At 33.5% G+C, this 17,366-nt stretch overlaps 1 protein-coding gene across 1 annotated transcript in view; it reads left to right on the top strand.

Moving 5' to 3' along the window:
* Window positions 1–17,366, top strand: part of CSMD3 (CUB and Sushi multiple domains 3) — a 593,341-nt gene that overhangs the window by 361,391 nt on the left and 214,584 nt on the right. Inside the window, exons 19-21 of the mRNA XM_039715519.1 lie at window positions 2,424–2,540; window positions 9,386–9,601; window positions 10,194–10,382. Coding sequence (XP_039571453.1) covers window positions 2,424–2,540; window positions 9,386–9,601; window positions 10,194–10,382 — 522 coding nt within the window. The remainder of the gene's footprint in view (window positions 1–2,423; window positions 2,541–9,385; window positions 9,602–10,193; window positions 10,383–17,366) is intronic.

Raw genomic sequence — 17,366 nt, 5'->3', positions numbered from 1 at the left:
TGTTTTGTCACGATTTGCATTCCTGAAATGTTTTCCAAACACCCCCTGCAAAATATATTATTTGGTCTATAGCCCACGATTATAAAAACTGACTGTATTTTTTATTTAATGGATGAAGTAGATAGTTACCATCAGGAGCTCCAATAATATGCTGTCACAGCCCTGGCTGTATTTTGCTAATGCCTAAATATAGCAAGATCAGATGATAAGGTGGCAGTATTTGCCTTCACTGTCTCTTCATCAGAGAAATGAGGAGGAAAATTAATATGGAAGGAGGTTATTTGCCTGTGGCAACACTGAAGAGATTGGGCAAACATGGTCCTAGAATGTCTTATTTCAGCCTGTGGTACTGGATTTGCAAATTTCCATCTTACAATTAGACCAACAAAGGCTAGAAAGTTGGCATGAGGAATAGCACATACAAAGAAATCATGAGGCTGTCCAGACAAGTAAGCATGTTTAAAACATAAATACAGTTAGAATGACCAAACAAATTTTAGCTAGGCAAGATAGGGCAGTCTCCATCCTAGTATATAGGACGAAATTCCATTTCTGATTTATAAAATAAGACTTATTAAATGTATACTTCTTTTAGTGCCCTGAACACAATGATGATATGCAGTGCCATAACCTCATTATGAAAAATAATTTATCTTTGTAAAAAATTCCACAGTGCTACTAAAATGTCAGGAAAATGCATATATTTCATTGACACAAATGTCTGCTTAGGTACAGGGTGAGATTGAAGGTACATTCTGGATAGTCTCTTGATTCCCTGTTTGCTGTGTCCTCAAATCAGTTATGAATTTACATCTACAAGCAGAAGATTGTGACATCTCCTTATATTCATTCTCAAATGTATAACATTAACAGCAAAGGCATAATGAATATAACTTCATCATTTACTCCATCAAAGTGTAGCAGAATTGCCATAAGCAGCATAAATATCAAGATATAGCAGAAGTAACAGCATGATGCAGCAAATTGCTCGCTGCACCTTACTCCTGAAGTATGAAATGGTTGAGCACGTACTGAAAGGCCAAACTTCTCCCCCCTTTATGAGTCACGCTGTTGAGTGCCCTGTTAGGAGTTGCTACTGATGTTACAGGAGGGGTAGGAGCAGGTTAAACCAGCTAGGGCATCTCTTAGAAAGGGGTATTGCTCCTCCAGCCTTTGACAGGCTCCTTCACTCACCCTCATGGCTGTGGCAGCAAGATGGGAAGCACAGACATGAGCAAGAAATAGTTGAGTGACCGCTTATAGAACAAGAAGAGAACTTGCTATTTGTATCAACTGGAGTTACAGACAAATAGCTGCCATTTACATCTCTCCAAAAGTGCCTTTGAAGACCTTTAACACCACCTAAAGATAAGGGAAGAATTTGTGTTAATTACTTTGGAAGGACTGCTCTTATGGAGAGATGCAATCAACTGCTGGAATAGTCTACATTATTTGACCTGAAATGGGTGACCATAGTTCACTGTTTTTATTCTAAAATATTTCTGTAAAATAATTTTGGTAATGCATATAATTAGGGTAAAGAAAATAAGAGGAATAGATGCTTTTAACCTTGAGAAAAAAAAATAGAACTACTCATTTGTTTTATAATGCATGCCCTTCTGAGATAATCTATATTCAGAGAACTCTGATGTAATAACTTGGTACTGAATTTTAATAACTGTTATTGATATATGATAATTCTAAAATGCAAGACTCTTCCTTACTAAAAATTACTTGATTAATGTTGTATTTCAAAAACCCTGGAACAGAAAATCATTGAGCTGTACATTTTTGCCAGTGTTGTAATGACTACATTTTTGTATTTTGCATTAATTCAAGCTGTAATTTAATTTTTGTATTGCTCAATTACTGATTACTTTTATAAAGTTGCTAATGAAATTATAGGAATGCTTATTCTTATATTGGAATCTGTCATTAGCACTAACATCATCGATATAAACACATAACCAATAATTATAATTGTATTCACAAAATCATGTCAACCTTCCCTGCACAAATATTTTAAGTACATAATTCTTCAATAGCCAAGATCCACCATTTTGACTCACCAGCCTTGGCTTCTGTTTAAGTGATATTGTTTGGCTCTCTATCACCCGCTTTAATCTCTCTGCTGAACTTAACGATTTTCATAGAGGCTCCAGAAACATGAAAAAAACAGCTAATGAAACTTGATTTTGATTTTCTTATGCATATTAAACACAAATTAATTAATAATTGATTGTGTTTCTTTTCTCCTCTATAAAAATGGCCTGTAATTATATCTGAAATTGCTAAATCATTTGAGTAACTACTTTAAAGTAATTTTAAAGGCAGAAATTTTTTGGTTTGTTTTCTCACATTTTCTCTTATATGTTTTCTATTATTATTATTATTGCTATTGTTATTATTTTCTTTGTTTCTAGCTTTATGTGGTGGAGATGTTAGAGGTCCTAGTGGAACAATTTTATCCCCAGGTTATCCTGATCTATATCCAAATTCACTGAATTGCACTTGGACTGTGGATGTTACCCATGGAAAAGGTAAATAAATACTTTTCTCTTTTTCCACTTTTTTTTTTTTTTTTTTTTTTTGTGTATAAGTCCAGTATCCTCTACTCTAGAAGGAGACCTATGTTAGCACCAAATCACTTGGATTTGCATTGCTGATTTTTGGGATTGTTTAATTTTCTTGTAGTAACTCCTAGAGTTCCCGAAGTGGACTAGGCCCTTATACTTCCTGCAGCATGAAAAGTCATTTAGAAAGAATTATATAATGGCTGATCACAGAAGCTGAAGGACAGAAGGAAAAGGAAAAGGTGGTTATTTCTTGAAGTGAGATTTCAGGAAAAAAGATGTAATAGTGATTTTAGATCTTCTCTGAGAGGTTAAATAATGCTTAGGACACAAATGGAAGCTGGTGTTTCCAGGTAGCAAAGTTTCCTACAAATAATGTGTTCTACTTGCTTTCAAAGGGTTTACTTGATGAAATGGATCATCATCATTTAGGTTTTTGTTGGTATTTTATATTAAATATGGGATTGACTCTTGTACTATGGGTGGAAAGAGCTAGAGAGGTATAAGATTGAGGGGAAGGAGACAAATATATATCATAAGAGAAATTTAATACAAAGAGAGTCAACTGGTAAGAACACAAAAAGTAGAATTATATGGTAACACTGGAAAGAATACAGAAAAAGAAATTAAAGGGAGAAGAAGGAAGGCAAGTTCAATTCTGAATTTCATCAAGGTTCTCTGTGAGGACATGAAAAATGTGACAAAGTATGCTGATGATGTAATCCTCTAAGAAAGAGTTATTGATAACATAAAAATAAGACTTCAGATGAAGAGAACTGTGCTGATCTGTGATCCCCTTATTCTATTTTGTGCAAGTAGTGTGATAGTTTCTCATCTAGATGTTAAATCACTCTGACTGGTTGTCCCATTTAAAACTCCTTAAAGCATTAAAGTGGTGAAGTGTGTCTCTCAAAATTATTGCTCCAGCTTTTCCGTAGTCTCTATTATTACTAAGTGATGCCTTTGTGTCAGTGTAATTTGATTCTAAATATCCACAGTGAAAAAGCCTCCTGAACTTACTGATGCTACATCACATGCTACATTTGCCTTTGTTACCTCTAGGTATGATACATAGCTTTTAGATTTGTGGGAATATAAGGGACCATGTATCTTTTGTTCTTCTGAAAAAAGCAAAAAAGTCTAAAAGAATCTGTAAAGAAACTGTTAGACCTGTAGTCATTTATCTTGCACTCTGTCTGAGAAGTCACTGGATAACAGCACAAGCCTTATAATCTGAGAATTGAAAGCAAGTAGCAGAGATGGAAAAGAGTTTAGCTTCATGGAGTAATACATGACAGAAAATGATGTGACTTCTACAGTAAAAATGAGGTCAGATTAAGCTGCATTTTTCAGGATTCTTGAAAGACATTTTATTAACTCTTTCATTTCTCTTAAATTAAAAATAGGATTATGAAGAAAAGTACTTGGGAAATTTTGGGGGTTTCTTTAATTTTCTTTTCCTTTTTAGAAAATGAAGCAGCTTTGTTGTGATTTATAATTTTTTCTTAAAACCTCAGCTAGAGAAGTACTTATAGTTGGGACAAATAAAAGCTGAAATTCTTGACGTTCTAATCTTTTACATGAGCCTGTTGAGAAAATCCACCCTATATAATGAGACTCTTGAGAAAACAAATTTGCTGAAATAAAATATAGAGAGGAAGACATAATAGTATAAATATGGATATTTATAAGCACATATACGCTGATGCATGTATGTACACATATTTATAGACTCATATTCTTGTTTGATTCAATGCCATGTAATGTTACAGTCTTGGGGCAGAGTAGCTGGAAAGCTGCTCAGTGGAAAAAGACCTGAGGGTGCTGGTTGACAGCAACTGAACATGATACAGCAATGAGCCCAGGTGGCCAAGAAGGCCAGTGGCATCCTGGCCTGGATCAGAGATGGTGTGGCCAGCAGGACCAGGGCAGGGATCGTGTCTCTGTACTCAGCACTGGTGGTCCTGTGTCTAGTTCTGGGCTCTTCAGTACAAGAAAGACATCAAGGTGCTGGAGCATGTCCAAAGATTGGACATTAGGAGAAAATTTCTTCATAGGAGGAGTTATCAGTCATTGAAACAGGCTGCCCAGGGAAGTGTCATCTCTGCAGCTATTTAAAAAACATGTTGATGTGGCACTTAAGGACATGGATTAGTGGTTGGACTCAATAATCTTAGAGGTCTTATCCAAACTAAATGACCTATGATTCTATAATTTTTATATTTTTGTATGGAAATTTTATTAAGGAAAACCATTAAGCATGTATGCAATGTCACAATTTGACTTGGACATTTTAATTCATGCTACTCAAAGAGCTGCTGAAAAAAATGGTAGGGCGGGTATTTGCTCTGAGTAGGAAATAGTGTGTGAAATCTTCATATGTGTTGGCAAAAGGCTATTAATTCTTTAAGCTCTTCCTGCTATACTGCATGAGGAAGATAGCTGTCCTTTTATGATAATAAGTCACAGGCTTACTTAATTTAACTTTCTAACAGTTAAGTTCTATGTCACAGTGAACTAGTCAAATAGGACACTTTGTATTTAATGGAAAAATGCATATATCTTCAGGATATGAGTCACTGCACCCTGAAAAAGCAGATGGAATGAACTATCCTTTGAAGGTACCTGTTCACCTCCATCCATCATGGAATGTCCCGTGGGTTAATGTAGTCCCCAGATGACGTGTCTATGGGGAGACTGAGTGACTAAGTTTTACATAGTTACCATTTAGAAAAATTAATCCCATACATATAAATGGGTTATTTTAATGAGAGGGAGAAATAAACTTTGTTCTGGATATCTCATTTTCTGCTCTATTTCATGGCTAGTATAATTTCAACTTCAGAAACCCAAGGAGTATCTTCTACTAGCTACTAACTAGTGAAATGATTTCTACTTTAGACTATTAGGTTTGGTTTGTTTTTTTTTTTTTTTCCTACAAAGTTTTGTAGTTTCATGTCAGACTGCCAAGAAAAAGTATGTAACTTGTAGCTCCAGAATGCTGTGAGATACTTTCTTATACATACATCTTTATGTTACAACTTCATCCTGCTATTACATAACAGGTACTTAAATGCATAGATTTAGTTATTATGTATATTTTATATCTGTATATGTTGAATTGCTAGGAAAAACAGTTTCTGTGTTTGTATATCCTATTTTAAATAACAATATTGCAATATAAATATATGTGGTTTTAATTTTACTTTTCAAGTGTATTGGAAGTTTTAAAATTAATTTTTCATTTGTGTTCTTGTGAACCAGCATTATGACTCTTGAATGTCTATTAAAACCTGATATAATTTTCTTTCATTTAAAAAAAATTTATTAACTACAGAATTGAACATTTATCTTAAATATAGTTAATATGTCTATTAATTACTGTTATGAAAAGGAAACACCTATTGACAATAATTATTGCATTTGTCTGTGATTAGAAAGAAATTTAAATATATGATTAAATGAAATTTGTGGAGTATCAGTGGTATGTTTTAAAAGATCTATTATGAGATCAGTTAATTAACCTGTCCCCCAACAGTCTGGATTGTAACATAGGGAAGTGACATTTCACAGTGTTATGTCTTCCTATCTTCATTTCAGATTTTAAATATTCCCCTTATAAAGAAAGGCGCATGTGAAGCAGAATGAGAAGGAATCTACCTGAACATATCTTTTAAAATTCTTCCCTGGAGAAGATACAATCTGTCACACAGCACTTATTAATGTGATTAGAATATTTTCTGAAAAAAACCAAGTTGTACAGCTACTGCTGTAATATACCTTGGGGTTTTGCTAAGAAATGTCATGGCAATCTGAAAAACTGATTGAAACATTCCCTTGAGTTAAACCTTGAGTGTGATGTTTGAACAATACTAAGTGAAGCTCAACTGTGATTCACAGGAATTTCATTATTTTGGGTTACTACCATAAAATTTTCTTCAGCATTTTGTTTTTTAAGTATACATGCATACATAAAAAGGGCCAAAATTAATTTGAAATGCAGTAAATGCAAAAAATATGAGCTGAAATTCAGTCTTATTCTGTATATATATCACATCGGGTTTTTTAAGAGCTCTTCTCATGTGAAATCAATACTACATCCTATATGAACTAAGCTTAAAAAAACGCAGACATTTAAGAATTTATTAATTCCAAAACTATATTTATATACACTAGTTCAAAAGATATGGAACCCAATCTCAATTCCAGAATTCTGTGTGTCATTTTTGCCGATTTATTTTCACAAAAGCTGGGAGAATAAATAGAATGATCAAAATAGATGAATGGCTTTGCTCATGTAATTAGTAAATTAAGAACTTTTAAAAGCCCAAATAAATCTTTCGGACTATTTATTTTTACCATAAGCATAAAATAAAATCTTATCCACTAATTCCTATATCAGTGCTACTAAGTAAGAATGTGTTTTTCTGGATTCAAAGGGAGTATGGGATGTGCGTGGAGTTTTAAGAAGAGAAGGAGTTATCTACTTCAAAAACCTGAATGGTTCTCCAGTCTCTTAAAAGGGAAGTAAAAGATTGAGGTCTCCAAGATCCAAGGTTTTTCTCTGATTGCTCCTATCTGTATGTCCAGCTGATGGCAAAACTAAGCATGTATTCCAAAGATGCCAATATGTACGGCTGTTCACACAGATTAACAAGGGTGGAGGCAAATGTCTTATTGGCCCACATAGAAACACCAGCAGCACTGAAACAGACATGAACACCACAGGCAACCAAATCCTATTTCTCCATCCAGGCTGAGGGGAAAAGGAGTCTGTTAGAAGTGACACTCACACATGCAGATGCATGTGCTCCCCCAACCTTCCATATTCTGACCCAGGAGCTGGACTCCAGGTTCTGCTCCTACTGGGTTCTGCCTGGTCTGTGATCAATGACTCTTTTTCCAGTTGTTCCCTGATCTCATTCAGCTCCCCAGACAGTCCATACTAATGTTCACTAGTGGGTCACTCATGTGATCACTCTCTGGACAGAAGAGAAATTTGTACACTGGTCAGGAATAGAGTTTTAGAATAATAGAGGACAGGTTGCACTGGTTAGGTGCAGGGATTAGAGAGCCTTAACCCTCTCTCTTTTCCAACACTTTCTTCACTCTTACCTAGCATGATCCTTTCCTTTATCTTCCTTTGGCCCAAACCATGTCACCAAAAGTTTTATGGTCTCCAACTACCATTTAAAGAAAATCTCATCTTCAGTTTTACTTAATCTCACAAATTCCCTCAAGTACTCCAGTGTAAATGTCTAATTTTCATGAGACCGAAGATAAAATTATTTCCCCCATTATCATCAATTACTAAGATGTAACTGCTTTAAGTTTACAGTAATACATTTAATTTGCCATTAGACAGGAAGATAAGAATTCTGGTCTTTGTCACTACCTCTGCTTAATCCTACTCATTGAAGCTTATGTGTGTGTGTATACCATTGATTTCTTCTCTCATTTCCCGTCTTTGTTTCCTGTACTGAAACATCCTTTACCAGGCTCATAAACCAAGTGTCCTTGCATTCCAGATACCCATACAAGCTGTATCTCTTAGGTGCGATTGAGTTGCATTAACATAAATGTTTAATGCTATTCAGGCAACCTCAGAAACATTATAAAAAAACAAATGAACAAACAAACAAAAAAAGAATAACGGACAATTGTACTGAGAGCTTCTAAAGCTGCCTGTGAGGTCTAGAAAAGGTAACCTATAACATCTGAAGAGACACTATATATTTTTTTATTTTGACAGGTTAGTCAAGCAGAGTATATCTGGCTTGGATTTTATTATCCTATTTGGGAAATTTGGGGCTGGTGGTGGCAGGGGTAGGGCAAGTGGTGCAGTGTTGGTCTGTAGGAAGGGGAACTATTTCTTTGCTTTTTGATTAAATTATGGTTACTATTAAAAGTCCATTGGCCATGGGAGTACCTGAAGATCAGTACTATTCACCTGCTATGTTAATCTGCAATCACATGAGTGGATCATCCTAAGTATTGCATCATCAGATATATTTGAAGAGACTGAATCATATAACATGATATTGGTATACTATATTGGCTTATACACATGATAAACCTGAAAATAGTATTAAATTAGAGGTATCCATAATCACTTAAGCTAGCTAAGGGATTCTTCTGTTTATTTTTCTTGGCTTTTCAGTGCATTCTACCAAAAGATCATGCTCTAACCCTTAGTTAAAAATGCAGAAGGGATTTAATTATCTGTCTTGATCTTTAAGTCTTTTTTTTGCCATTGTGTTCCAGGAGATATCTTACTTTCTTGATGTGTGATTTACATATGATGATTGGCAAAAAAAATTGTACTGTTGACATATGTCACATCTTATTAGGAGACCTCCCCTTTTTTGGGAGGAATTGGTGATGCTATTTATTTGTCATTAGAATTTAATATCATATATTTTATAATCTTTTCTTTCACTCATGCTACTCAAGGATACTGGTGATTGTAAGAAATAAGGCTTACCTTTTTTAGTCTGCCATTAACTGTTTGTAGTTTTGAACATACATAGTGTATCACTGGATGTTACACAGAAGTGGAAGCATCTGCCTTTAAATTCTATAAATCAGATGTCCATATTTTGCAGCTAAAAGTTAAATATGGTGTCAAAACAAAACCTACTGCAAAGATATTTTAATTCCAAAATCAAGATAGATATTAATTTTTAGAAAAATTGGATTATTTTCATTTTCCAGATGATGATTCATAATGTGATGCATGAATTTTAACCTTGGCTTAGTTACATGGATGTTAATAGGGTGACATGTAAATCTAATTCTACTTTTTCTAACAGGTGTGCAATTCACCTTCTACACGTTTCATTTGGAGGATCATCATGACTACTTACTAATAACAGAGAATGGCAGTTTCACACAGCCACTGGCCCGTCTGACTGGCTCAGAGCTTCCTTCACCAATCAATGCTGGTCTCTATGGAAATTTCAGAGCTCAGTTGCGGTTTATTTCAGATTTTTCGATATCATATGAAGGATTTAATATTTCTTTCTCAGGTAAGGAAGTACCTGTAATATCTGACTTTTGAAAAAGTTGATATTTTGGGGTTTTTTTCTGTATGCTATATAAAGAAAAGAAGAATTGAAATTATTTTGATAAATATATATACTGACAAATTTATTATATCATTTTTTTCCTAAGCACAATAATTTAAAAGCCAGTGAACCTCTCTGCCACATGATAAATAAGATGGCAGTAAACTGTAAGACACATTATCAAGTGAGGGGAGAAAACATACCTAGTCTACTTTCAATTACTGAAATCCAGATCAGCTGAAGTGTCAACTATTTAATTTTTGTTGTGCCATTTTTAAAATTTGTTTTATTTACTGGAGTTATTTAAGGCTCTTACAAGAATGATAAATCATGTTGTGTCATGCATGTTTAAAACATTGTGAATGTATTCATTTGCCTTGCTTTAAACATAATCTGATTATCAATTTTACCTTCACACAATTCTTTTGTTTTAAAATCTGATGCCTGTATTGATATTCAGGTGAAAACATACAGAAATTACTACACTGCAAGATTACATATATAACTGGTAGAGAATGTGTTCTCATAAAAGCTGACTTTCTCTTGTTTGCAGAGTATAATCTTGAACCTTGTGAAGATCCTGGGATCCCACAGTTTGGTAGCAGAATAGGATTTAATTTTGGTGTTGGAGATATTCTGACATTCTCCTGTTCATCTGGATATCGTTTAGAAGGAGCTTCAGAGGTTATTTGTCTCGGTGGTGGACGACGAGTATGGAGTGCACCTCTGCCAAGGTGTGTGGGTACGTGGTCAGCTGCTTTCATTTGCTTGTATGTGTAGTCATTGTCCATGGACTTGCAGATTTATAGCATGGAAAAGCATGGTAATACACCTCTTTTTATGTACTCTCATATCCTCCATATCTCCTTAGTAAATATTTTTAACCTTTTTAAAAATATATTTGGTATTATAACTGTAAGTGGACTTCACAGTCTATACTTGAAAGCAATTCAAATTGAGGGCACAATGCTTACTCATCTTATTTGGATTAATAGGTTAGGAAAACTGGGTATAAATTTAAATCAGCATTTAACTGTTCAGATGTCAGGTAATAGGAAAACTGGGTATAAATTTAAATCAGCATTTACCTGTTCAGATGTCAGGTCATTTTTTTTTTTTTTTTGTCAATGCAAACTTCCAAGTGATACCTGTATTATAAAATTGTAGTTAGATCACTTAGACCAGATTTGTTTCATAAAATTAGGTCCATTTATAGGAATACAGTCAACCTGGACATCCCATGTAGGAACCATATTCTCAGAATATCCCTAGAACAGCTATTCTGGTTTTAAAATGATAGCTAAGATAATTCAGAAGAATCACTTTCTGATGATTCCTACCGAACACTCTCCACTCACTGTAGCCTATATATGTAGATTTGACTAGAAATTTAGCTTTAAATGGTTAAGAATATTGATTGAGCTGAATGCTTCCTAAATTATTTGGTTTTCAGTCCTGTTGAGAACTGTTAAAACAATAAGGTCTCTAAAAAGTAGGATAATTGCTAAAGTGTCTGCATTATTTTTATTTAATGGTATATATTGCTGAAAATTATTTACTATATAGCAAATTTACACATGACAACATCTGTATCAGTGTGCAAAATATTTTTTCATAATAAATTGTCTGTTAGTTAAACATAAATGTCTTTCAGATGTTGATTGCATAGTAAGTATTGATTGCTTATGTGTTTCCTCTTATTTGTTGTTACTTACTGTATCAACATTTTTAGGTTCAAACCACTCCTACATCTACCTTAATATAAGGAAAATAATGAATTTAGCTTATGCATTGGCAACATTTATTTTTGTACCTATAGAAGAGATGGTTTAGATGCTGAGTCAGAGCAATGGATGAATGAAAGCTCCTTTTGTGTTGGGGTTGATGAATTTCTAACAATAATAACGAATGTGTGCACAGTCAAGAAGATTGGTTAAAATTCAGTAATAAATTTCAGGAGGGGTTAATAAAAAATGAATTAGTAAATTATCATCAAAAAGAATCTTTCACAGCAGCATAAATGTGAAAAAAATCCTATATAGCTTTCAGGACAGAAAAATAATGTTTATGTTTGTTTGTTGGGGGAAAAGAGAAAAGCTGTAATAGAAGGAATAAATTATTTTCTAGTCAACATATTCTCTCCTTACTTTAAAGTAAATAAAAGATAGCCTCAACTAGAATGGCTTAATTAGGCATTGCATTTCTTAAGTATCCAGTCTTAAGTTATGTGTCATAATTATGAAATTCAAACAAGATGAGTAGAAATTCCTGTTGACCACTTATATTGGACTCAAAATTTATGTGTTGGTACTGTTGCTCACGTTTGGTATTTTTTGTCAAAATGATTAGTGAGAGAATGCTTCTGATACAACGTGCACTTTCACATACACGCAACTTCAGTTGAGAAGTAACCACTGCTCATAATATTTGTGTTCAGACTGTCAACACAAGAATAAAATACAAGGAAGATAGATAAAGTACAAGTTTGGTGGAAGGCCAAGCATCCCTGTCTGGATACAACAAAAGCTAATGTGTTGCATTTTGAAACAGAGTAGTCAGTCATAATCAATTCTAAACCAAATCATTTGCCAGAAAATTAGAAGCTGTCTTTCCTTTTCTTATTTAGAAGATGGATAAATATTTGTAATTTATTAATTAATGTTATTATTCAATCTGTAGAAATAGTCTTTAAAAAAATTTACTTATGACTTAAGAAATGAAATTTTGAAATTTGGAATTATTAAAATACGAATTAGTAAATTACTATTAAATTATTAAATTTTGAAAGTATGATGATTATTATTAAATTGTTGATAATCATTAAATAATGTAATTATTATTAATTATGCTGGTATTAGAAATTACTAAATTATTAAGAAATAATTTTGACATTAGAAATTATTTAATTATTGTAAAATTATTGTTCATTTAATTATTTAATTATTAGGAAATTCTGGGAATTATTACTTGAACATTAATTATTATTAATGTTTAAATAGCAAAAAAAAAATTCTACTTAATTTTTAAGGCTGAATTTTTCAAATGATGTTATTATCTCAATTCAGTGGGGCTTGATGTTGTGCTGGAACAATTTTTATGTAAGATTTTTCTTAAAAAAAGCATAAAGGTTTTCCATTTTTCTGTTCACCATATCATGTAGTATATCTTGGGGTGCCTGTAGTCACTCATGGGGCAGGCATAATTCAATGGTAGTTGAAACTTTGGTGTGTTGTGTACTCTGTGTTGGCCAACAAAACTAAAACACAGTCTGCATGAGTTACTACAAAGTAACTATCACACAGCCAACTTCACAAGTGGTTAATAAATGGGTGTATCTAATGATGACAGAAAAAAGTCCATAATCTTTAAATTGCTTTCTTTGAATTTTTCCATGGACAGTGAAAAAAGTCTCCTTTTGAGTCTGAGTAATAAATTTGTAAAAAAAAAAAATATCCTACAGTAAGTATGAATGCCTGTAAATTGCTTTCTTTGAATTTTTCCATGGACAGTGAAAAAAGTCTCCTTTTTAGTCTAAGTAATAAATTAATAAAAAAAAAAAAATCCTACAGTAAGTATGAATGCCTATTCACTTTTGACTTTATAAAAAGCAAAATCTAAGCTCTGGATGGACCTAAGGAATCAACATTTTCCTCAATATGCTGGAGGTTTGTCTCCAGCTTGCAATACAGAGCAGAGAAATAGTCTTAAGTTTGTGAATATGGAGCTGCTTTCACAGGGTTGTAGTTCCTCTGAAATGTTCTGATGCATTTGGAACTCAGACATCTTTGCCTAGTTCTCTTTATAATTTTCAATGCCATAGATAGCTTACAAGAATTTTCCTGTAACTGTGTTACAGATAGGAACAAACAAGAACAATTATTATTGATTTAAAGAGAAAAATAATGACATAGATAAAATTAAACTTTTCTTATCATCAGTAATGGAATGAGGATGATTAAAGATCTTTTAGAACACTGTCATTCCTTAGTTTCATGATTTATTTTTATGCTATACTCAAGTGATAACTAAATGGAGTGTTCCTATTCAGCACACATATTTCTTGCTTAGAATTGCTTTTCTTTTCGGTAAAATGTGGAAAGTTGTTTGTATTATACCAGGATTTCTTATTATTTTTTTTTCTTTCACCTCCCCTTTTCCAGTTTGTTTTTTCCATTCTTTATAAGGCTGTTGAATAGCCAAGTTGTATTACCCTTCATTATAACTGTCATGTTTGAATTTATATCTCGGGTTCCCTAACGTTGGGATGACCCCGAGCCAGCCCGATGGTCGAAGAAAGAGTCGGAGTTCTTAGTTTGTGGTTCTCAAGGTTGTTTATTGTTGCTTATCTAAGATGTTTTTTCTCCAGTCCTCCACAGGCCTGTCTGGAAGGTCGGTTCGAGGCACACTAAACGCCTCCCGGGCTCGTGCTATCTTTTATACTAAAAACTACGTATATTATGTTTACAGTTATTTTCCAATACCTATCACCTATGTTAGACGGTGACTTTCTACTCTAAACCAATCTGTGAGTGCCAACATCATCCTGAACATGGATGCCAGGGAAAAGAAGGAAGGACAGGGCACGCTCAAATCCCTCCATCTTGGGTCCCCTGACCCCCATGTAGAGAATCCCAAACCCCCCTGTACAAGGTTCCAAACCCCCCTGTACATGGTTCCAAAATTTTCCCTTCACCCTGTGCTTACTACTACTATGCTACTTAAACTTTTGTGATCTGTGATTCTTCATACATGGCTGGTAATTTCTCCCACTGGCTAAAATCAAATCCCCAAGTGTTTTTGGCCTTCTGTCAGGGCTTGTCAGCCCCCTGCCAGGGGCTCAAACCGTCCAGGTCACCTGAAGGCCTGTCTTGGGTTCCGACATTTATAGACTCTAATTGTTTCTATGTTTGTGTAAAATAATCTGTGTCTTCATAGCTTCCCAACTGTATCAAGTCTTTTCCTCTGGCTTTCTTAGGACTATACAGTTTCTTTCCAGACTGCTAAACCTTTACTGGAAGACAGTGACGCTAAAACTTTTTTCTTCTGGGCTACTTTCACTTTTTCTGTTCATTCTTCTCATTAGGTCCTAACAGTCTCTAATTCTGGACTTGGAGATTTCTAAGGATCTATGTCCCTTGAAATTATAAAAAACAGACAAAAAGACATGAAATATCTACAGACAAACTGATTAATTTCTATCAGGTTGCATACTTTTCAGATAATATTTTACATTATTTTTTTCCATCTGAGATTTTTTGCCAAGGTGCTCAGTCATGTAGCTTTTTGCCCAGCTTTACTTAAAGTGCTTTTCAAAGAACACTGAGAACAGGCATTTCAGAAATGTCTGAAAGGTTATATTGTATGAAAGAAAAAATAAATTCAGCATTGACTGGATGTGCATAAATATGGAACCAAGGAAGGGAAGGTGCTACCACACATACATCTGTAGTAACTTCCCTCATTAGCAGGAGAACCATTAGTTACCCTCAGTATATCTTATTCTATATCCCATTAATCTTACTCCATCTACATAGCTCTATCCATTTCTATGCAAACCAAACGTACAGGATAAAGATTGCTTTTAATATGTTTTCCTTCAAAAAAATGTTCTTTTGCTAGTTTTGAGATTTCTTTTGATATGTGAAATGTTTGGGCAGCATGAATTCTGAGTTTAAGGATTGTGATATCCACTTGTAAATGTCATTGATCATCTCAGAACAAATGAATCCTAAACTTTCTTATGTTCATCAGAAGTGATTTTATTCCCTTAGATATTTTTTCTGTTGAGTGTGAAAATGTTGTATGTCTATTATTTTCTTCAGGGATAGGATTCCTGTAAAAAGCAAAACACAGTCATTGAGGTCTCACCAAATGTTAGTATAACAGCATTATGATGTGATAAGACATTTTTTAATATTTCTTATGTCTTTTTAGATTTTGCATCAACTTTTAACTGTTCCCGTTCCCCATGTGAAAATTTTTACTAAGTTCCAGCAGTTCCAGCACTTCCTGTGTTATTTTGTGGAGGGCTTTTTATGGTTGTTCATGTTTTTAGTGTTGGGATTTTTTATCAGAATATTAAATTAGTTTAAAGGAAAATCATGCACACTGGTAGTTTAAATTCTTCTAATATACAGTGTGGGTTTTTTTAATACAATTTGCCTTGTTAACATAAATTGAAAAGCTCATTTGTCATGATGTTTCTTCATCATCCTTTGATTGATTGCAATGCAGGAGCATATTATTTAATGTATATGGGACTCCTACCCATTCTTGTCAGCTGGAGAGATGAGTTATGAAAAATAACATTAATAATGTAAGTAATTCTTTCTAAGAAAGTTTTCTTTTGTTTTTGGTCATTGGCCATTGATGTAGAAATATCTTTTTCTAAAATTATTTTTGGGTGATAAATACAGGATCTTCCCAGACCTGGAAATACTACCTTTCATTACAAGATAAATAATGTAGTCATAAACCAGCCAAAATATATTGAAAATAAGTTTAATACACAAACAGCCGCATTAATATTTTGATGTTCAGATCAAATAGGAAGTAGATAACCTCTACTGCAGATACATAATAGGACATTTCTGTTAATAATTTTTGTCTATATGAAAGGAAGTCTTGTATTTTGGAACAATGTAAAATAGAAGGAAACCCCATAATTCTTACTGATTGAAGAAGACAATGTTCTTTTTACTTTTTTTCATCAGCATAGGGTTCCCTGTATTTAACCTGTCAGAATATAAAAACTGCCTGGAAAACTTGTGATAACCTTATGACTCATGCTATTCACAGAAAGAATGCTTTGGCAACAACTTAATCCTTTCAGAATTTTTGTGCTATCATCTGTTTTGCTGCTATGTTTTGACAAGAAACTATTTTCTGGTTTCTGTGAGCCTTCAGTTGAAGAGGTAGAACATCAGAAGACAAACGGCTTTATAAGAAACCCTTTGTTGAGCACTGAATTTAGATACAGTTTGTGAAGTAACTGTTTATTTACAGTGGTATAAAGATAAAATCCTTTTTGGAACGCTGCTGTTTACTTGCCCAGTCTGGCTGCTGCAATAGACAGTCTCCTAACCAAGAGATACCATCTTTTCAAACCACTGGACTCCTAGATGTAGCTCTTATCGTTTGATTCTAAAGGATTGTATTGAAGAAGACAATTTCCCTCTGTCTGAATTTTGATCTGTAGGAGGATATAATGTGGTTTTGATTAATAATTTTTGATTAATAATTATTTATGGCAAGAATTTAATCAGCTAAATTGTGACAAATATTGCAATATTCTCTTTTTTTTTTTAAGCCTTTCAATTAATTGAAGAATTGAGTTCAAATGGTTAAGTTGCCCAAATAGATGCATTTCATTCCTGGATTACAATCACAACGACATTTCACTTGCTTACAAAATTTAAATGCACTAATAAACAACAGTTAAAATTCATCTGTTTTATTATGGAAAGGTGCAATAAACACACATTTATAACCAAAAGCATCACAGTCTGTTACTGTAATTATCTTGTTATAGAAGTTTTTACTTGATTTTTCTTTTGATTTTTAGTTTTCCTTTCTAATACTGAAATGAATCTATTATTTCTGTCACAGTCTGGAAACAGTAATTGACTTCAGTAATTTACTTACTGTTACATCCTTCTACTTTACGTTAGGTTGAATTAAAGTCTTTGTGAAAATCTATCTGGATGTTTTTCCTATTTTTTTAATA

The sequence above is a fragment of the Passer montanus genome, unplaced genomic scaffold (genome assembly GCF_014805655.1).
Source record: "Passer montanus isolate IOZ18808 unplaced genomic scaffold, ASM1480565v1 scaffold33, whole genome shotgun sequence".
NCBI classification, from domain to species: Eukaryota; Metazoa; Chordata; class Aves; order Passeriformes; family Passeridae; genus Passer; species Passer montanus.
Note: the sequence above shows the minus strand (reverse complement) of the source record. Positions and strands in the feature narration are given on the sequence as shown.